This window comes from Psittacula echo (assembly GCF_963264785.1).
Source record: "Psittacula echo genome assembly, chromosome: 4".
Lineage (NCBI taxonomy): Eukaryota > Metazoa > Chordata > Aves > Psittaciformes > Psittacidae > Psittacula > Psittacula echo.
Genome location: NC_137738.1, coordinates 58,936,975 through 58,959,132, shown reverse-complemented (window position 1 = coordinate 58,959,132; position 22,158 = coordinate 58,936,975). Strand labels below are relative to the sequence as shown.

General features: G+C 38.0%; 1 protein-coding gene across 1 annotated transcript in view; it reads right to left on the bottom strand.

Moving 5' to 3' along the window:
- The window catches only part of REV3L (REV3 like, DNA directed polymerase zeta catalytic subunit), a gene marked incomplete at its 5' end in the record, with an annotated part of 119,161 nt that overhangs the window by 45,264 nt on the left and 51,739 nt on the right, over nucleotides 1-22,158 (bottom strand). Inside the window, 8 exons of the mRNA XM_080616497.1 lie at nucleotides 2,147-2,286; nucleotides 6,119-6,353; nucleotides 8,949-9,077; nucleotides 9,373-9,521; nucleotides 9,609-9,693; nucleotides 10,640-10,744; nucleotides 11,297-11,391; nucleotides 19,599-19,695. Of these exons, the coding sequence (XP_080472623.1) occupies nucleotides 2,147-2,286; nucleotides 6,119-6,353; nucleotides 8,949-9,077; nucleotides 9,373-9,521; nucleotides 9,609-9,693; nucleotides 10,640-10,744; nucleotides 11,297-11,391; nucleotides 19,599-19,695 (1,035 nt within the window). The remainder of the gene's footprint in view (nucleotides 1-2,146; nucleotides 2,287-6,118; nucleotides 6,354-8,948; nucleotides 9,078-9,372; nucleotides 9,522-9,608; nucleotides 9,694-10,639; nucleotides 10,745-11,296; nucleotides 11,392-19,598; nucleotides 19,696-22,158) is intronic.

Sequence of the window (22,158 nt, the reverse complement as noted above, 5' to 3'; positions counted from 1 at the left end):
CTTTGCAGTAACTGTGTGCTTGCTCATAACCACGATGAACATCAAGTAATTTGAAAGTGTTTATTCCTGTGCAAGGGGTCAGTTACCACAGAGCTCCTGGCACACAGCAATTTGTTCATGTGTCCACATCTTTAGCTGAAATGAAGCGGGGATAGCAGTTACGAAACATGCTGTATGACCTGGAAGCACACACTGCATGCTGTCATACTAGACAGGGGATCCTTTGGGCCTTTACTGTAAGTCTCAACCAATTTGGGGATTATTTTAGATTCATGCTGCCTTCAGCTTACCAATATATTTGCTGCCAGGTGAGAAAAATAAAAGGAAGTCTCAATCTGTTTCTGATCACATTTTCTAATGCCTACACAGAGTCCCCAGACTGTGAAACACAGCTGGGAGCTGCTGACTACGATTCTTTGAGGGTAGAATTCCACACAATGAATGAGGATGATTAACAGAAAACCAAGAAAATAGGAGTTGGGTGAAATGTCCATGAACGCTTGGAAGACTATTCAGATACAAAAATTGCAAAAATACTTGTCCATCAGTCAGATAGTGTGGACACAGATTCATGTGTGGATAAGCATTTTCTGATTTAGAGGAATGGAGACTGAGATCTATTTTGAATTTGCTGTTATCTCCTATTAAAAGAAGTTGATGTAAAACTTCATGGTAATAAGCCTATTCTGACATTCTTCTTCTACATGTGATACTTCATATACTTAAAAATATTCTAAAATTTAAACAATGATTTAAGATACAGTCTCATTAGACAGATGCATCTCTTTTTACATTAAATTACAAAGTATTGCAAATAAGTAAATTACAATTGTATATTTTGTAAAACCAAATAATATTAGTAGTACCAAATCACCTATTAACTCTAAGACTATACCCACAAAGGTAAAGGAAAAAGCAAACTTCAATGCTTTAAAAAGTGAGCACAAAAGAATAGCTATGGTTGTCTATGTAATGAGATCATATAACTCACTTTGTCTAATACGGAATTGCTAATAGATGTATTAAGATGTATGTATTTTATATACTAATAGATGATGTTTGTTATTTTTGTCAAATAGTTTCAAAAGGCATAAACTAATACAGATATTTTGTAAACTATTACATTCCTGCTCTAAAGAGCAAATGCAGTGATAGGAAGTTAGGTACATGCATGAGCAGAAGCAAAATTTTACGTTAACCAGTCTAAACTACGGATTAAGAAAAAAGCTTCTGTACGAAGTGATGTTAACCACAAATTCAAAATTTTAAAGGCAATTAAGTATGACTAATATGACATTTCTAAATAAAGAACAATTACTGCTGATTAGACAAAGAAGAAAAGTGAACCTAATATTGAGAAAACCTGGAAACAGATACATATTTTTCCCTCAAGAGATCCATACATTTATCACTGTTTTGCTAAATAGCAAAAGATTGTCTAATTGTAGCTTGTCTAATGAAACCAGTAGTAATATTTATACATTTGCCTAACCTCAAAGTGTGCATTCTATTAACTCAGGTTATTTGATCAAAGACAGCAAGTTACAGATTTATTTTTTAATAGATTTTGAAAGGCAGTTAATTTCTTCTGCATCAGCTTTGCCACTGCATAGTTTTAACTCATGCAATCCCCAGATGTGAACATGCAATCTGTTGAATGAAACATAGGCTCAGCCGAAGGCTCACTATATTTAAGAATGTGTGGCAAACAGCTGCAAAGCAAAAAACCATTTAGATTTGCACAGTAATACATATACTATTTACAATTAAATCCTAGCAGGATAAATGATCCTATAGAATCATTATTTTTTATTCCGTATTTGCATAACAAACTAACAGAAAAATACCTCTTGCAACAAGGTAACTATCTTTTCCATAAGAATAATGAGACAATGCCCATTTTTCATCATTGATACAATACGAAAAGCAGATTCTTGAAATTCTACAGGGCATTGAGATTAAAACATTTTTGACTAATAGGTAGGATGTTAAGGGCCTGCTTATGCAATCTGTTGAGAGCATTTCCTTCCAATTGAAACAAGAATTGAAAAAGATTAATACTTCTGAGAATTAGCAAATTGATCTGAAAACAAACTACAACCCAAGTAATAATTCAATTTCCAAAGCTGTTTTTCTATTTACTTACCACCATTTTCATCTGCAGTCCCATCTAACTGAGGTATAGAGAGATTAGTTAGGAGCATACTGTTACCACTCCACTCCATTTCTTCCTCTGAAGATGAATCCTCTTCTGTTGAACTTCGATGCACATTTTTGCCAGCTGACCTAGAGAAAACAAAGGAACTATTAACGCACAATACTTCTCTTACAAAATACTAATAGCCATAGGGAACCTTAAAATCAAAGGAGTGTGGTGCCATATGGTGTAATTTGGGGAAGCAAAGTGAAACAAAAATTGTTACAGTTCTCACGGAGAAACTCAAGATATTATTCAGTGTTACTATTTTAAGAGGCAACAGTGGTAGTCAACTATTTAACAACTGCAGACAAACCCAGCAGGATTCACTAGCTTAAGAAGTTAGGGGAGAAAGCATTTAGATGCTTAATTCTAGTTCAATTTTACTGGAATTCCATTTCATTGTTTGTTTTTTTTTTTTTTTAAGGAAGCTTTGCTTTATTATTATAAGTATTATAAGAATTCTCTCTCTTGGCAGGCTTAACTAAAGCACAACCACCAAAACAATGTTTGTTTCCATCCTTCTTTCAACATTCTGAAGTTGCTGTTGCTACTACTGCAGTGGCTTTTTCAAAGTTAACTGATCAACATTGCCATTTTTACAGACATAAATCTGCTGAGGAAAAAAAAAAACAACCCCCAAGAAAAGGAAATCTACAAAGAAAAGCTTGTATGAAGTCTACAGGTTTTCAAGTTTTTAAGGCAGCATGGCTTTATGGGGGAGGGGAGAAGAAAAATATAGAAAAGCTCCAACACCAACCCCCCTGGTATATTATAACTCTAAGAAGCACTTAAGAACTTCATTTTTTCTTCTTTAAAATGAAGTGTGAGATGGACATAATTCTTCATAGAAATAAGCTATTCTATGGCTAAAAGAGAAAAATCCAGATAAATGTTAAGGAACTGAGATTGGGGGGTGTGCGTTTTGGTTTTTTGTTTGTTTGTTAAGATGCAGCTTGATATATCAGAACACTATTCTGTCGTATCTTAGAAGGCATAAATACAAATGTTTTGAAGTTACAGGAAGGAAAATCCACAATAATTTAAATACAGTCTACTTCTGAAGATCTCTTTATCTGCAGAGTTCAATGAGAGCATGAATTGTATGTATCATAACACCACAGACACCTCAATGTACTCAACACTCCGCCAACAAAGATCAAACCATGTTTATTAGTTCAGGAACAATAGGCTCAAATATGGCTATATGATTTCCAGTCTAACTCAAGTCTGGAAGGAGCGGGACTTGGAAGAGACACCAACCAACAAGCACAGCTAGGTATGCAGTAGCCATGACCGAAGTGAGCTTAATTCTCCCTCTTCTATGTTCCCAAAACATGGAGAAGTACAGTGCAAAGACATTCAGCTCTATATGCAAATGAATATCAAACGTGGGAGAGCAAACAATACTCTTGAGACTAAGGGCTGCTATTCCGACTGATCTCAATACACTTGGGAATGAGCTGATAGCAACCTCATGGACATCAAAAAAAGACAAATCTGTAAGTCCCACAAATGGGATTAAATGAACCCATGCATTGCTACAGGCAGGGAGAGTGCTGGCTAGAAAGTGGCTTTGTGGAAAAGGATACAAAATCCTTGGTGGACAACACCACTGAGAGTATGCAAGTGTGCCTTTGTAGCAAAGAAGGCCAGTGCATCTTTGGCTGTGACTGCCAGACTGTTCAGCAGTTGTGAGGCTGCATCTGGAGTACTGTGCTCAGTTTTGGGCATCCCACTATAAGCTGGAACAAATCCAGCAGAGGTGAGCACCAAGGTGACCGGGGGCTGGAACACATGATGCCTAAGGAGAGGGCTAGGGAACAGGATTTATTTGGCCTCGATAAAAAAACTAAAAAGAGATCCTGTTGCACTTGTCAAGTATCCAATGAGGGGGCATAAAGAATATGAAACCCAATTCAGAGGTTTCCAGCAACATGATAAGGGCCATGGGCACAGGGCTGCCTTCGGGAATGTTATGTACAATGAAAACATTCTTCATTATGAGGGTGTTCGAACACCGCAACGTTGCCTATGTGGGCCATGCAATCCCTGCCTTTGGATATTCTCAAACCCTGACCAGACAAGGCCCTGAGCAACTGATCTGTCCAAAGCTGCTTTGACCAGGGCACTGGACTACATAGCGCATAGATGTTTCTTCCAACCTGAGTAATGATATAATCCTTTGCATGAAGCAAATCTTTGTCAACATTAGTAAACCTATTCAGGCTGGAGATTTGGATTTCTCTACATCCAAGTTCATCAGTTTAGATTCGAAGAAAATTTGTGTAACAGCATTATACCCATACATGAACTAGTCCAGATCTTGATGGGCTTTTTTCTCTAGTTCAGCATAAATCAAACCCAAGCCATTTAATTCACTCAGTAGGGTGTTGTTGCTCCTCATTATCTCAATATATTTTTTGGTATAATGAAAGATTGGTGAACACCCAATAACAGAATAGTGATAATATGGATAAAGTAGGATGCATTAGGAAGCAGAACAGGTAGAATGAGCCTGAGCAGAATAAGGCTGGATCCCTCATCAGACTCAAACTAGCTCTTTATGCATAAGCCAAATCATGCAGGGGCAGAGATACCCAATGCCCTCTTCTGAAGTCATTCCAAACTCTGCAGAGATCACATTGAAACAAAGCTCGTAATTCCCTCTGAACATGAGCTGACTCCCTGTGGAGGCACCTGGTACATTCTCCCTAGTGTTTCTGTGTGGGATTAAGATGCAGGCATACATGAACAAGTTACTAATGAGCCAGCTCGTAAGTCTGCTGAGTTTTTAAACAGGATTCTTCACTGCATAAAAGCGATTAATTGCTTAAGGACCCTACCTGAATCCTGAAGTCATGCCCATACAGAGCTCTGCCTGAGCTAATAAATTCTGCAAGATATAAGCTGGTTTTACACAGACACTACCACTAAACTGAAGATTAACGTCAAGTGTCTTAGATGGAAATTTCAACTTTTCAGACTACTGTGAAGGAAAAAATCAAAAAAAAAGAAATCAAAGGTCAGAAAGCAAAACTAGCTTTAGAGATTAATTATGTCTAGAACTAGAAGACTAATAATCTATTATTAGTTCTGATTCTGTTACAACTTTTCTGTATGTCTTTAGGAAAGATTAAATATTTCTATGCCTCTCTTGGTCTCTAAATCCTAGTGTAATTACTATTTCTGATGGGGAAAAAAAAAAAATCCATAAATATCAAAATCTTATGTCTGTGAAATCTTTCAACCAGAATTATAAATACCAGAATGTCTGCCCAAAGCAGGTGTGAGGAGAAACGGGATATAGCTGCTTTCAACACTTGTCAGTGCAGACTGCACAAAAAGGTCATTACAACCTGAGAAGGTGTTCCAAGAATCTTGGCCTTAAAAATATTCAAGCTGCTGACCTTTAGCAGTCCAGCAGACTGAGCAACATTCATGTTTTGATTAAAGCTTTGAGCACGGAAACAAACGGGTGTTTTTCTCAGGCCTCTAGGTCAGTCTTCATAAGAATACTTCCTAAATAGTCACTTCAGTAAAAGTTACAGGCACATGAGATGTACATTAACATTTATACTACATCCAAGGTGTGATCTTAAAAGGAGGTTACAACTAAAGATTTTTGTATTTGGATTTGTAGAACAAAAAAAATTATTAAATTTTTCCTCAAAGAGCAAACTAGAAGCTTAGGTCTAGCCAAACCTAAACATTTAATCTTTATTTCCATATAAAACTGACAACTCACAGCATCATCTGAACAACTGCATTCTATCCCAAGATCTGCATAGATTTTTCCAGTGCTGTCAACAGAGCCATCTCTACAGCTCACTGGGCTCATAGCACACTTGAAAACAGGGTGGGAGGGAGGAAGGATCTTGCAGAAAAGAACACGTTAAAAAAGAAAATTGCATATTATACCTTCTTTTTGGCCCAAGCTCTTCAATGCTACTGTCCCACCGCTGGGACATTAACAAGCTAAGTTCCATTTCTTCTTTCTCACACTGTGGCTCATTTTCTTCATCATCACTGTTCTGAGAATTTCGACAGCTTCCAAGAGAGTGATGGTGAGAGAGTGTTTTGTGATGTCCCATCTGATACCCATCATTCTCCAACCCAGCCAAGAGATCAATCATGGCCTCATCAGCAGTGCTCACTGCAAAAAAACACGAACAAACCCTTACAAGTAGAATCTGTATTTTGTTCCACTTGTAAATGACTAGTTACAGTCTACCAGTAAAAAACCAAAACCAAACAAACAAAACCAAAAACCCTTCAACATTTAAAAATCTGCTGGTTTGTTAATGTCTAAAGCAAGGCAGGCTACAAAATCAAAGTTCTTTCAATATTTTTTCAAGGTTTATGACTCGTTATCTTTTCTAGCTCTTTACCTAGAAACTTTACAACCTTCTTTTTTTTTATATTTGCCCTCTTCTTCTGAAGAAGGCAAATGCACTAAGTGTAGTACATTTAGTGGAAGCACTTATCTCTCCTCTCTCTCTCCACCCTTCTCACATTCAGTAAAGCCTCACTCTTCCCTTTTATTTCAGCATGAGTGCCAGTTTCTGAAGCATCATTGCCTTCTCTTGCTTTCATCATTGCAATGGCTGCATTAACACTGTTGAGTACTTCTCTGCATATCACTTGGAAAACTTTCAATCACTGCATCTCATGAAAGGTGGTGATTTTGACCAACAAGTTCTTTCCATCTGTCCTTTATAATATTACTTAACTTCATCTCCCCTTTCTTCTTACTGTAACCTACTCTTTTCCTAGGTTCCTCTAAACACTCAGTTTACCTGATTTCACTCCTCCCTTAAATTTTATTTTTTAATTTCCTTTATTTGACCCAAGCTTAAACTGACTCATGCACTTGCCTTCTCATTCTTTATTTCTCACTCATCCTCTCAAGTTGCATCTTTTTCTCACTCTCCTCCTGCTTCCCTTTCATCTGACCTCATAACCAATTTATGATCTCCAGTCTACCAGGGATCTTTGCTACTTCTTTTTCCTTCTCCTCTGGCTGAAGGACTACAGTCTCTACTTTCCTTCCTCAGGATATATCATATGATTTACAATGACCCTGAGAACAATTTAAAATAGGTCTCAACATTGATGAGGAAGGCATTCTCTCTATTTAACAAAGGCTTCACAAGACACCATGCAACCATGTAGAATGGAAATTACCCCCTTTGCCAGAGCTCTGAATTAACCCACTTTCAATTGTACTTTCTGTTCTTGGCTCCTTTGCCCTTTGTGAGGTCCATCATTAAATTCCAACCTTCACTTCCCATTAATATAAACCTTGTTGTGTACTTCAAAGCAGCAGCAGCAGCGCACTTCACACTGACACTGAAACTCTGCAAAGGCATAGTAAAGACTAGTCTATGCTATGACAAAGCATAAGAGACGCAGAGATGCAGCATGTGAACTTATGGTCACAAAAGACACCAGCAATTTGTAGCCCTATGTTAAAAAGCGTGGGGGAGAAGGAGTCATAAGATCTCCATTTGACTACCTAATCACTGGACAATCTCAACATTCCTATTCAGTTGAGCAAATCAAACACATAGTTGTAAAATGCACTCTATGTATTATTTTAGCCACTTCTCAACCTCAGCAGAACCTTCTTCCCACCCCTCCAAACCCAAAGATAAATCAAGGCTCACGTTTCCCAGCTTCCATATAAATTCTTTACTTTAGTTCTCCTGCTAAATGAAAATCCTTGCCTATAAAACTTCCATAACAAAAATCTTGCCTACTTTCTGTAAAAGAAAACACCACTGAAAAAATCTCACTCCACTCTCTCCTCCTTTCTAAGAAAAGATTGTATATTGTTGTATATTCTATTACCCATAGACATATATTGTTGCCTATATTGTAACTTGCTGTCCATGCATGTATTCATACCATGTATGTATCAAAAGCACTGGAGGCTATGGGTTTGAAACACTCCCCTGACTCCATTTTATATCAACTGTAGTGCATATTAACATTATATCTTATGCTTAAATAAGAATGTATATATAGAGAATATAGAGATAGCCTGAACCATGTACTTTTCACGTCATCTAGAGTATTGGAACTATTTCTACCTGAAGTAGCTTTCGTGCAAGTTCCTTTGTTGTGTTATTTTATTGTTGTTTCTTCCTCATGCCATCCACATTTGTTTGCTATCATAGGTTTTCTCCCCCTCTTTAATGTTTTTCTTCTTGTTTCTTTGTCTTCAACCATTCTTTTGTATCCATAAATTTTGGGAAATGCTCTCCTGCAACTTGCCTGTCAATATCAACCTACCCATTCCCCAGTATTTCCAGACAGCTGAGCTTCTAAAGGTAGCCCTGCTCACTATCGTAACTGTAAGAAAGAAGTGGTAACTGCAAGGCTATCGTGGATAGACAGTCAAAATCTTATTTATTCTGACAGTTTTAGTCCTATAACCCTAGGAGCATAAGGAAGAACAATACCCATAAGAGACTGCATTGAGCTGACCTGGCAAAAGGACAAGCTTAGCAAACCAGTAATGCACAGTAGCTTCTGCAAATACACTGTTCTGGTGACATTTTCTGAAAACATAAGGTGGTTTTTTTTTGATGGTAGTGGTAGGGGGTGTGTGTGTGAAATCTCAGTTTGCTTGACAAACTGCCTGAGGTAAACTACCTTCTTTCATGACTGGTAACATAACTGAATACAACAAAGACGGTGGAACAATAAAATAGCCTGGAAGAAAAGACATTCCAGTCATACTCACTAAAAATTGGAGTCTGACTCAGTCTTTGAGACAAAGGCTGAAAGCTCTGACTATTCTCCACAATGTTTAAAATTGCTTCTTCATTAATAAGTGCTTCCTCTTCTTTATCAGTGTGCATCCTATTGGATTCTTTAAAAGAAAAACAAAAAGGGAAAGGATAAAACTTCAAATAGTCACAGACTTCAATACATTATGAAAGCAAGCTATTTTAAAATGCATTTTACTATTCAAGTATCTTTCCATTATTTGCTATGGCAATTTTAAAAAAGCTTACTCTAACAATAATGAAAATAAAAGCAAAAGTACTCCTCATTTTTCATAACTGACAATCAGATCCTCCTTGGCTTACTTCTGCTAATAGTATAAACAGTTGAAGCATGACAGAGATTTATGCCTAAACAATTAAGCTATTAAAAATACTCACCTTTGTTCATCTTTTTATCTTTATGCACTTCTACCATATTAGCTGGTGTACACTGAAAGGCTTCAGGAGAAAGTACCTCAGAATGTAGTGTTAGCTCAGCAGAGAACTCCTCTGATCCATTACTGTAGTCCACTGATCCTGACAACGTTCTAAGTTAATTGAAAACCAATTTTTAAAAGCACATTTAAGGTTTGCATAGAATACTACACTTTTATGACAAATGGCTAAACACTTACACAGAGAAGTCATTTTGCTTGAGGATTTCTTTAAGTCTCTTCTGAAAAAATTTTTCACTCTCTGTTGCTGGCACAAATCCACGGTCTTTAAAATTTGAAAAATATTTGTTATTCAGTTTTACTTTGACCTCTCAACACAGACAGCAGCTATAATTACTAAATCTATTAGGAAATGGCTCAAAAATGAAGCGCCAGCTCATTTTCAGTGACAAATCCGAGGGCCAATTTTCCAAGTGTATTTAAAAACTTTAAAGTACTTCACATACTCCCACTGATCTCATTTGCAACTGTAAGTTTCGACAACATTTACAAATCATGTTGCAATTACAGCAAGGTGAGCATCCAGGAAAAGAACAATCAGTGAACAACTTTGAAAAGTCTGGTTTATGCAGCATGACTAACATTGCACAGAAACACATTAAAAAACCCCACAGTCAGAAAGCAGTCTGCCTTAGCCAGGAACGTGCCTCTTTCCTCCTTGCAATTCTCTGGCTTACTTGCCAAATATCATTCATATTTTAAAAGAAATGTGGCCCAGGTTCTGCACAGAAGAGCTCTGCTCATTATGCAAATAATCTGCAGAGCACAGTCTTCCCTGTGCAATGAATTTTACATAAAAATACAGGGATCTGTCCATCCTTTAAGAATTTTCATCTAGCATCACCTTAGCTGTAATTCCACAGAAATTCTAAGGAACTGCCATTGTGCATAAAATACTATGGGAAGCTTCAGGGTAAGAGATTTAATTTTGCCAGTATTTCAACATTTAAACATTTTCCATCATAAACCATACAAACTTAATTGTCATTATCATTCATTTTGCCTTGAATACTTCGCAGCTAGCTGAAGCATGATGTTTTTAGATTAGGTTATGTGTCCTGCACATGGTGGGCAATGCGTAAGCTTGGAAATGAAAAAACAGCACATCTAGGAAGCCCTCAAACTTGATACACTGATTAAATTCTACCCCGTTTGCTTCTCAGAGTTTTTGATGAACAGCTGCACAATTTTTTATATATTTATTTTTTTACCTTGTGACTCAGGTGACTTAATCTGAGAAGATTCACATTTCTGTCTCAGTCTCTGCTTTTCATCCTCCCATATAGATTGCAAACCAGGGTTCCTGCCAATCTGGGCTGAAATATAAAACAGTACATAATGGGAAATCTGACCATATGATGAAGCATTCTTCCCCACAAATTAGATTCTGACACTCTTCATCTCTTTTATCATTCTAAGCTGTTAATTTTTTATTTGCAATTCTTGCCTTACTCTAGAATTCAGTATTATGTAAAAGTTAAGGTGTAGCTTTGTTTTCTAGATCTTCTGCTCATTAATCTAGGTCTTTGGTTTTTGCTGGTCTTTTCACCAAGTATGTATGTATGCATGTACAGATAGATGTATGTTGCTATTTCAGTTACTCTCCTTATAGGTCTGAAGCCTTCTGTTTATGCATTAACAAAAATCTCTTTCTATTGCTCTGAAAAGAGACTATTCCTATAACCTGTTTTCTTTCTGAGTTAATTCGACCTTGGTTTTTTTTTTTTTTCCAAACTTTATAAATTTGTAAATGAACAATTCACCAACACTGAAATCTGGATTGTGGCTTAACTAAGACGAGCCTCAAAAAAAAGATGACAATGTAGTTCCTGTCCTAAAACATTTTATATGGAAAGTTAACACTTCACCTTCAACATCCAGTTGATTTAAAATGTCAGCAGCTACTGCATCCACCTCCAATTCACAGGTACTTTGTGGCTCAACACCCTTCAACATTAAAGAACTGTGACAACATAAATACCACAGGTTAATTTTATCAGTACATTGATTTTGAAACATGCATCATCACTGTTTTCTATCTGGGCTAACATTCAAAATATTTCAGGGGGGATAGGGATGAGTATCTGAGTATAGAATTAGCAGTTCTCATCCTCATCTGCAAGTCCTTAAATTAATGGTCATATTCAAATCTAGTTAGATAAGAAATTTTTTTCTTCAACTTAAAGGTTTTTTCTTTTGAGAGAAGAGAAGAAAAAGAAGTAGTAAACAACTCTAAATGCTACAGCAATTCTGATAATGTTCTCCTCCTCAAATACAACATGACATGTTCAACAGAACTCTCAACCAATAGGATCATCTGTGTTCACATGATCTTGTGCCCAGAAAACTTAGCACCAAGAATCTTTCTCTCTTATTCACAGTTAATGCAATGCAAAACAGTTAAACATTTCCAACCAGGGAACTGAAGCAAAAAATTTATTTAACTTTTATTTTTAATTTTTTAAAATTTATTTCGTTAGGGGGCTTAGGGGTAGCCTGGTGACTATAAACAGAGCATCCCAAACACAAGCAGAACTAAGGGTAACAGGCTTGGACAGCCTTAAATACCAGAAACAGGTTCAACCTTGTTGTATAATGATCTGATCATCTTCCTGCTGTGCCTTTTCAGATCTGCTAAGGTCAGTGGCTTTCCACCTGTTGCTGTCAGTGAACTAATATTAAGGAGTCCATGGAGGAAACTAAAAGAGAAATCTTCTCCCAGGTTTATGTGGGAGTCTGTTTATGCTTGGAAAATTTTTAGGGAACCATAGAAAGTCCCCTGAAAACTCCCCATCGTTAAAATAATATTCTTCAGGACCCTTTGTCTAGGTTAATTAACTGGTGACTTACAATATCCACTTGTATTCCTACATTCCCTGACATATACAGAGCCTCAGACATCTCAGTATGGAATCTAAGATTTAATTCATTAATATTTTCAATGCCCTCTATAAGCTTTGAACAGAAGTCACTATAGCACAAGGAAGTAGCAGATGATGTAATTAAAAAATGGATATCCCTGACACCTTTTTTGAAAATTGACTGAAAGCAGCCCTGTGGAGAAGGACTTGGGGTACTGATGGATGGAAAACTGGACATTAACCAGCAGTGTGCACTCACAGCCAGAAAGTCAACTGTATCTTGGGCTGCATCCAAAGAAGCGTGACCAGCAGGTTAAGGGAGGTAATTTTCCTCCTCTGCTCTGCTCTGGTGAGATCCCACCTGGAGTACTGTGTACACGTCTGGAGTCCTCAGCACAAGAAAGATACGGACCTGTTGGAGAGTGTCCAGAGGAGGGCCACAAAAATGATCAGAGAGATGGAGCACCTCTCCTATGAGGAAAGGCTGAGAAAGTTGGGGTTGTTTGGCCTGGAGAAGAGAAGGCTCTGGAGAAACCCCTAGATTATTTCTTGCTATATGTACATGTGTGTTTCATTCAATTACAGGACAAGGTGGCAGAGCAGGATATTTCTTTATTCTAAACATCCAAAAATAATCTGGCAGAAGTTGTGAAGTACTTATCACGTACAATACATAAATGACTGTAAAATGCTATGCACTAATATACGATCACTAATCCCTCCAGTCAGCAGTACTGCTTCAGAGTTATCCTGAGAATTAAGAGAGCAGATATACATAACTCCTAAACCAAAGCAGGTCAGCCTTTTAGCAGAAGTAGACTGCCCATGCCCTAATGCACATTTAAGGACAATCCATTGCCATCACTTTACTTCCTTTCCAATCACACCATCAGCAGAAAAACAATATGATCAAAATGCATAATTTTCATGTCACACACTTTGGGTGCTCATATTCAAAGCATTCAAAGAGAGCCTGCCTGCATGGCGGGCAACAGGAACTGTAGGCAAGCTGAAACTTGCACTTTGATCACATAATGAGGAAGAGCTGCAAGATCACTGGGAAACAAGAATGAAGGAGGCCGCAAAAAAACCTTGCCTGCTCCCTTCATGAAATCAAAGCATTTGATTTGAACAAGTGAAAAGAGACGACAACACACAATGGCCGTTGATATCAGAAATCTGCTCAAGATCTGTCTTTGACTTGTTCGGCAGATACAACAACAAAACTTTGAGCTTTCTACTTTCACTGATTTCCTCTTTTAAAAGAATCCAACTCAAAAAAAAAAAAAAAAAGGGAGGGTGGAGACAAAAAGAAAGCTCTTGAAAAGTTCAGACAAAATAAACCTTTAGCATCAGTGACATATTTTTGAATAGTCTGTTTGATGACTAAAGCCATTAACTGAAATAATTTGCCTTTCCTCTGACAAAACCAGTTTTCTGTTCCTTTCCCTTTAACTACTTGGGACATTTTGTCAAAAACCAAACAAACACCTCTACGTTTCCCACATCTCCATCAAGAGTGTGGCCAGTGATTTGTCTTGAGAACTGATCAATACCACAGACAGAACTGGCCAAGAGCTTTCCAAATAATCAGATTTCTTATTTATACAAGATTCTACTATGGATTTATGCTATAAAAATAACACTAAATTCAACATTGCTGAATTCCAAACAAACTGGTAGTTGTCACTGTAGCTTAAGTCTTTTTCCACAATAATATTAATTTGAAGCATGTTCTTCGTCTGCAACTCACTCATTTGGGCAATTAGAAGCAGAAAAGCTCATTTTGCCCAAACTCTAAATCAAACAGACATAAGGACTTTCTGTTAAATACTATGGTATTCCAATTAACATGGCATATTATTCAAATTAAAAACACTGAGCTAATAAGAGCACTTTTTTTGAAACAAATTTAGGACTTAGCACCACAATTCTCATTATATTTTTCAGTTTTAAGGCAGGGCTAGCAGTCAAAACTGCACACTCCAAACGCTGATGTGGAGGCTGATAAAGACAACTGACATGTACAGCAAGATTTCTGTGAGAACTGAAAAATGTCTTCTCAATACAACCCCGTCATTAACTTGGCATTTAACATCCTTGCCAAGGTGAGTTGCTAGACACTTGTACTAGCAGAAGTCAGAGCAGTAGCACTACAAGCTTCTGCAACATCCAGGTAAGCCACAAAGGCCAAGGAGCCACCTGTTCCCACTTTGGGAAAAACCTCAAAAAGAACATGAAAGCACAGCAGCTTTAACTGGCTCCTCTAACATTTTAATTTACTCTGATTAAAACAAAAATATCAGGGGAGAAGGAGGAGTACAAAACTGTCCTGATGTACAGTTATTTCACATGATTATGTGCATAAACTAGTGTTCAATGGCAAATCTATGATTTAGAAAGGAAAGTGTTTCCCGAAAGTGTTTCCCAAAAGTGTTTCCCAAAACTATTGTACTGATCATTCTGCTTTTAACACATCACGTCCAAGTGATAAACTTGACTGGTAGATTACTCCAAGCCTGATGTTTACCAGAAAGTTCTCTCACTGGAATTCATGGATGTGTTTCATCATCTATTGTCAGCTACTTGAGGGATAACATAAACGTGTCTCATGTGAAGAATTCCTCTTCAAAACTGTTGGATAGCACTGCAAGGCTCAGGTGACTACTGCCTATTTTAAGTTGGGCTTTGTAGGTTCCAGCCTAATAACACTGGCAAGTATTGTATCTAAAAGCCTTACCACATCAGGGATTCCTGGGCACTAGTACCTTTGGATATCTGTCTACTTTTTAACAGAATCACTCTAGAATTAGATTAAAAAGAACCGTCCCTGGCTTAATACAGTATGCTAATTGTAGCAGCAGGTTTATAATTCAGAGATTTGCCAGCAGCAAGACAGGACATGTCTGGGTGAAATACTGTTCTGGAGAAATGGCAGAGTAGCAAGGTCCTATCTAGCACTGAACAGTGAGTTTAGTCATAGAATCATAGAAGAGTTAGGGTTGGAAAGGACCTTAAGATCATCTAGTTCCAAACCTCCTGCCATGGGCAGGGACACCTCTCACACTAAACCATGCCACCCAAGGCCTCATCCAACCTGGCCTTGAACACCGCCAAGGATGGAGCACTCACAACCTCCCTGGGCAACCCATTCCAGTGCCTCACCACCCTCACAGGAAAGAATTTCTTCCTTATATCCAATCTAAACTTACCCTGTTTAAGTTTTAACCCATTACCCCTTGTCCTGTCACTACAGTCCCTGATGAATAGTCCATCCCCAGCATCCTTGTAGGCCCCCTTCAGATACTGGAAGGCTGCTACGAGGTCTCCACGCAGCCTTCTCCAGGCTGAACAGCCCCAACTTTCTCAGCCTGTCTTCATACAGGAGGTGCTCCAGTCCCCTGATCATCCTCGTGGCCCTCCTCTGGACCTGTTCCAACAGTTCCATGTCCTTTTTATGTTGAGGACACCAGAACTGCACACAATACTCCAAGTGAGGTCTCACGAGAGCAGAGTAGAGAAACTTTGGTGTAATTTCAAATGTTTTTTTGAATGAGGAACCACTACTGGCATTTACTCATGCAGAATGCCGGTAACGTTACGTATGTTCAGCAACATATTTCAGCCACCTGATATACTGTACTACAGAGTCAAGAAATGCCAAATCACTGGCATTGGTTATACTTGAGAACTTGCCAACTGCCACTTGCAGCAAGGACTTGGCAGATACATGCTGGACTACCTTTAAAATTTATCCTTGATGTACATAAAACAAAGGATAGCGAGTCTAAACAGACATTCCATTCATTAAGAATACAGCCCTAAAAAATTTGTAGTCATAAACAACATTTGATTGTCTTTTCCCCTTTTCTTCAAAGAACAACGAAAGACTTAAGTATATCAGTAAAAGGCATAAAGATCTCATAGATCTTTCCCTATCTAAGGGACAAGCAAAAACTTAGAAGTTCAGCACACATAAAAGAATCTTCAAATGTTGCCGAAAATATCAGCCAAATGGTGAAATGAAGTGAGTAAAAATTTTTGGCTAAACAATTCACAAAGCAGGTAAACATCTCAACATGAACTCAAGAAGACTGTACAATAAAGCAAGGGGACTGTGCCAGTATCGTGCATGAAACTAGATATCAATACCACTATACACAAACCCCAAATGTTTGGAATACAGAATATACTTTGTTAAGGAAAGGCAGAAATAATGGAACAATGTCAGCTTTACAGATATGAAGTAATGCTGCGCACTGCAAGAATAAAAACCGCGTGGAAAAAATCTGAGTCACAACCATTTTAGGAAACAATTACACGGGTTTCCTTGGATAGATATCTCATATACTATCTGGGTCAGATTTCACCCTCAGCAACACTGATCACAACAATTAGAAGTCCATTAAACCAACCTATATGCAAATTTTCAGCATTTTAAAGGAAATAAAGTAGGAAAACAAGCTGCAGTATGGGTTTGATTAAAGGGCACTATTTGAAGTTGATGCCTCTCATAAATAATGCAGGAGAAATTATAACAGGCAATTAATTTTGTGTATATACAGAACAGAGTAAAATCAGGAATGGATAAGAGTTTAGGTTCATTATTTTGCAGTGGCATGTACATCCTACACCATGGGGAAGACAGCCATGCTAGAACAACTTTAACAAAAGAATTAATCTTCTAGACAAAGGAATGTTTGACACTATCAAACAGGAAAGAAACTATTTCAGTTGGAGATGTCAATCAGTTCCTAAATTGTTAAAGCGTTTTAAGATGTGGCTAAAGGGGAAACTCCTATAAGTTATACAAAAAAAAAAAAAAAAAAAAAAAAGGAAGGTTAACACACAGAGCCGAATATAGACCAGAATATTGCTGGCAGGAAGTGCAGGAATAAATATACTAATGAAATACGCTGATAAGGCAAGCTGTAGACATACCAGATACATAACCAGATCACAGTATCACAAAACAAAAGCGGGATACCTTAGAAGTAGACTAATAGAAACAGGATGAAATTTAAAAATGGGACGCAAGACCCTGGATGAACTTCTAAGGGATTTCAAACAGAAGATTATCACTTGGAAAAATGGAAGAGGAGAAACATCTTGTACTAATAAATCCCCAAAAGTTTACAAGCCAAAATGGCACGGTAAATGATATTGTAAAGTGTATCAGGGAGAACACTACCAGTATCCTTGCATATAGTGCTACAGAGAATTTGTTTGGTATACTATGTAGTAGTATTCAGGCTTTACATTCAAGAAAAAGCTTTCTACTGGCAAAAATACAGAGAATGAATGCTAGGGAAATGGACAGGCTTGGTATCTGCCCCATTACTGCTAATATCCCACTGTGGAACGTGTGAGAGCTGGAAAAGGACTGCCACAAGTGAGGGGCTGTACCCCTGGCTGTATACACAAAAGTGTGGAAGGAGAAAGAAAGAAGGCTTATGTATACAGCCATGAAGATGAGTGCCTTGGCTCCTGCTGTGCTGAGCTGTGCCCTCTCTGGATTTGACAGCCAGGAAATGCTACTTTGCTTTCTTTTTATCTGCCTTCCCCAGATCTGTATAAAGTAACATCAGATAATCTTGGTCAAACTTACAATGCAACCCTCCAAAGGTTAAGTAACTTGGCTTACATAAGTGAGGCAAATAAAGGTTGATACAGACTATGAATGAAGCATGCAGCCATAAAAGGAGAATACATAGCCCAAGAACAACTGGATATGAATTGACCTTGAGTAAAAACACAATACAACCATCAAATGAATGCTGTTTCAAAATCTCCTTACAGTAGAAGTAGTAGAATCAGAAAATAGATGCTACCTTGTGGAAGCTCAAGCTTTTGCACACTAGAAAAATCTGAAGTATGGTTTGACTTAAGGCACTTACTTTCTGCTGGGGAACTAAATGCTCCCAGGACGTAACGCTAGCAAACAGCATGGCATATTGAGCCTAATAAGCTATTCAGAGAAGAATGAGCTACCTAAAGAAGGGGAAGACTACCAAATGACAGAGTATTTACAGGACCTGTCAAACATTATAAAGTAGGTTAAAGAATGAATTTGCTATGGGTAAACGTACAAACTAAGGTAGCATCAGACACTGCCTGTTCCCCGCCCCCTGGCCTCCAATCCAAGTATATTCCTTCTCTCATGAAAGTAAAGCTATTACAAATTACAAGCTGTTAGTCTACATACCTACAAGTTAGTCTACAAGTATGTTAGTCTACAGCACTAGTTGATTATCTGTAAATATCTCCCATACTCTTCCTTTTTTAGAGACAGGAAAATTCTAAGCTGAGATTCTTATGTAGCTACTATTTGAAATGGACAAATTGGGATACTCTGAGAGCACGCTTCATGTCAGTTACAAAACCAGAATCTGTTAACTGATGTGTTAAGTATTCTCTATAACTACTAAACTTGCTCAGCTTTTCATCAGGAGTCATTAGTTAGGAACATACCTTCCAAAAATCAGAAAATTGAATTTGCCACATGTATTCTTATTGTTATCTCCCAATTGGATTTTTACAGCCATGTACCAGAAAGTTTCAAATTACCAAAACTATTGTCGTGGTTTAAGCCCAGGCCGTAAATTAGAACCACGCAGTCTACTTCCCCCCCTCCCTTCTTCCCCCCGCTCCTGGAGGGATGGGGAGGAGAATCGAAAGAATGCAACTCCCACGGGTTGACATACGAACAGTCCAGTAATTAAGGTATAACACAAATCACTACTGCTACCACCAATAATAATAATGATAAAGGAAATAACAAGGGAAGAGAATACAACACCTCACCACCCGCCGACCGATAACTCCCCCACCCAGCAGAACTCCAGCCCTTCCGGGACTCTCAGTTCTACATCCTGGGCATGACGTGCTGTGGTATGGAATACCTCTTTGGCTAGTTTGGGTCAGGTGTCCTGTCTCTGCTTCCTCCCGGCTTCCCCTCCTCCCTGGCAGAGCATGAGACTCACAAAGTCCTTGGTCAGAGTAAACATTCTGACCAGCAACTGAAAACATCAGCTTTATCAGTATTATTCCCAGGCCAAAAGTCAAAACCACAGCGCTGCACCAGCTACTAAGAAGGAGAAAAAGTGACTGCTGCTGCTGAACCCGGGACAACTATACAAAGAAACTAAGTAACGATTATCTGTGTCACATCTTTTGGTTTTTTGGGATTTTTTGAACATACAAAGTGTAAGGGTCCTTTAAATGAGAGGCTGGAACTCTGCAGCATATACAAGTTGATGGAAAAAAGAAAATACAGCCTACATAAAAGGTAAAAAATTGTCATGCTGACCTTGGTATTTCATCTTCTTCCCATTCAGCGAAAGATGCATGGTTTGAATTTTCTGGCAAGTGAATTCTATAACTTTTACTTACACTTGATGTACCACCTAGAAAATAAAAAAGAATGAGAAATTAATTCATTTACTTGATACCTTTTTTTTTTTCTCACACATATCCTTAAATAATTGCATTTAATACTACCAGTCCAAATGCTCCTAAAGAATAGAGCACTACATTTCATCATCTTTAAAAAGTAACTCTGGTATCATTTAAATGATTTAACTTTCTAACATGTAGATACATGTAAAAAGAAAAATGTATTCTGAACACACTGACATTATTAGAACTACATTTCCTGTGTTCTAGTCATATCTTAACCTAAATTCCATCCTTTCCTATCCACGTGAATTTCAAAGTAAATCATGCAGAGTCTGATGTAAATTTCAGAATTCCAAGTATCTGGGTCCTCAGGACAGATCCCAGTGGAAATTAGAAGCCAAAGAAAATACTAAATTCTACTCCACACTTTTTCTTATTTGTGAGCTGAAAGAGAATACACAATACAGCCCAGATGCAGTGGCAGTAGCAGTATGTGGAAACGTGCAATGAAGGCAGATGTTGTCTGACCTACAAATGAAGAAAACACCCTGTAAGTTTGTTTGGAGGTCTCAGTGTCAGGAAGCATGCTCCAAAGTCATGCTGGAGAAGTCTCCTCTGAAGATTTACTACCTCCCTTGTGGTCTCCTCCTGAACCTTCACTCTTCAGAGGAAGAAAAGACAATATACACCGGATTTGGCACAAGAAGAAAAAAGCCTAGGAATGGAGTTAGGGGAAGGCAGAAGGGCAGAAGACAATGAAAATTATTCAGTCTCCCACTTCTGTGTAAAAGACCAGCTTGAACCTTGAATTTTCTCAGCTGTGTTGGTGTTACACACTAGCAGGGCTTTTTGTATTAGACTTACCTTTCAGCGACAGCAAGCACTTTTGCATTTTTTTAAAAAAATACATTAATTGAATAATTCCATTATCAGAGGCCTTCAATATGTATTTATTAGAACATGTATTTTTATTTTATAATTTCAAAGTATGTTTAATCACAGAACCGTACTAATGTGAATTCCACTACTTGGAATAGCAGGGATAGGGATATCTCATGTAGCAAAAAGCCCATAATAATATAGTTACTACAGAAACAACTGGGAAACGTCCTGCCAAAAGCACCTTAGAAGCTACAAACAGAAGCAACTGAAATCCAGTGACCTTAATGGTTCCAGACCAACCTTACTGCATCCAGACTAATTCTTGTGAACCTTGCCCCTGCATCAGACTCCTAAGCACACTGATACGACACACAAATACTAAACTCACATGGGAAATGTGGCACTCTGTGGTGAAAAGAAATGCTTCTGTTTATTCAGAAGCTAGCTCACATTCAGCCACACCTGCATTAAGATGGTCTATGCACTGTGATGCTTAAGCAAGTGATTCCAGAAAGATAACACAAAATACCTGATCCCCCCTGCACAGACCAAGCTCAAACCAAAGGCAGCACTGCGTTGGTGCTGTTCAAAAGTGACAACTTGCCCCTCGGCAAAACTGGTCCAGGAAGAAACATAGCCATGTTTTTATGGTGTGGCATATGAGCTAATTCTCCATATTAAAATACAAGCTGACTATGCATGGAAACATCTGTTGTTATTTTTTAGCTTGAACTTGATTATTCTGCGTTGATGAAATGTGACTGGACAGTTGTGTATTTTAAATGAATATGTGTATTTTAAAGCAGCTATGCAAGATTATAGGACAACTGGTCAAATACTATTATTTTTAAACTCCACGCATTTCAAATACCACACTAGAGTAGTTTCAGCGCAACACCCCATTTCTTATTCCACATGAACCCTAGTTTCAAATATTTCTGAAGAAAAAAACAAAACAAAACAACCAAAAAACCCCAAACAAAACAGACTCGAATTCCTGTATCTATTTCTTCAGTAAAGTTAGTCTTGTGGACAGAGATGTAAGGATACTTAATTTCCCCCTTTTCTTCACTTGAAGATCTTTAAGAACAGTAACAGTGACACATCGAAAACCAGGACACAAGGTCTTTCAGAGTCATATTTCAGAAAATATTCAACTACTGAAAATGAAAGTTCTATAATAGTCTTAGTGGCGTGTGGTGTGCGAATGAACCTGCAGCCTTCTGCCTCACCACACAAAGAGAAGAACTTGAATAAAAGAAGTCCTGCATCTTCTGGAAACAGGCTGATGAAGGCAGAGTATCCCTGCTACTATAAATTTCCCTGCTGACCTCTCTCAGCCTTCAAAGCAGTCTACTTATCTCAGTGAGAGAAATACCACTGGAAACAGACTCCTGAGGCTGTTTGCTTACATTTAGTACCAGACCTATTACTGAATTTTCTGTTCTTTGCCAGAACGATTTTTATATCATCATCTGCAAGGGAACAAAAGCATCTGCCGCACATCTTTAGAAAAAGGCTTTTACTGCTGTCTAAGAAACAGTGTTCAGCCTGGCCTGCGTGGCCACGCTTGACTAAAATGAATGTGC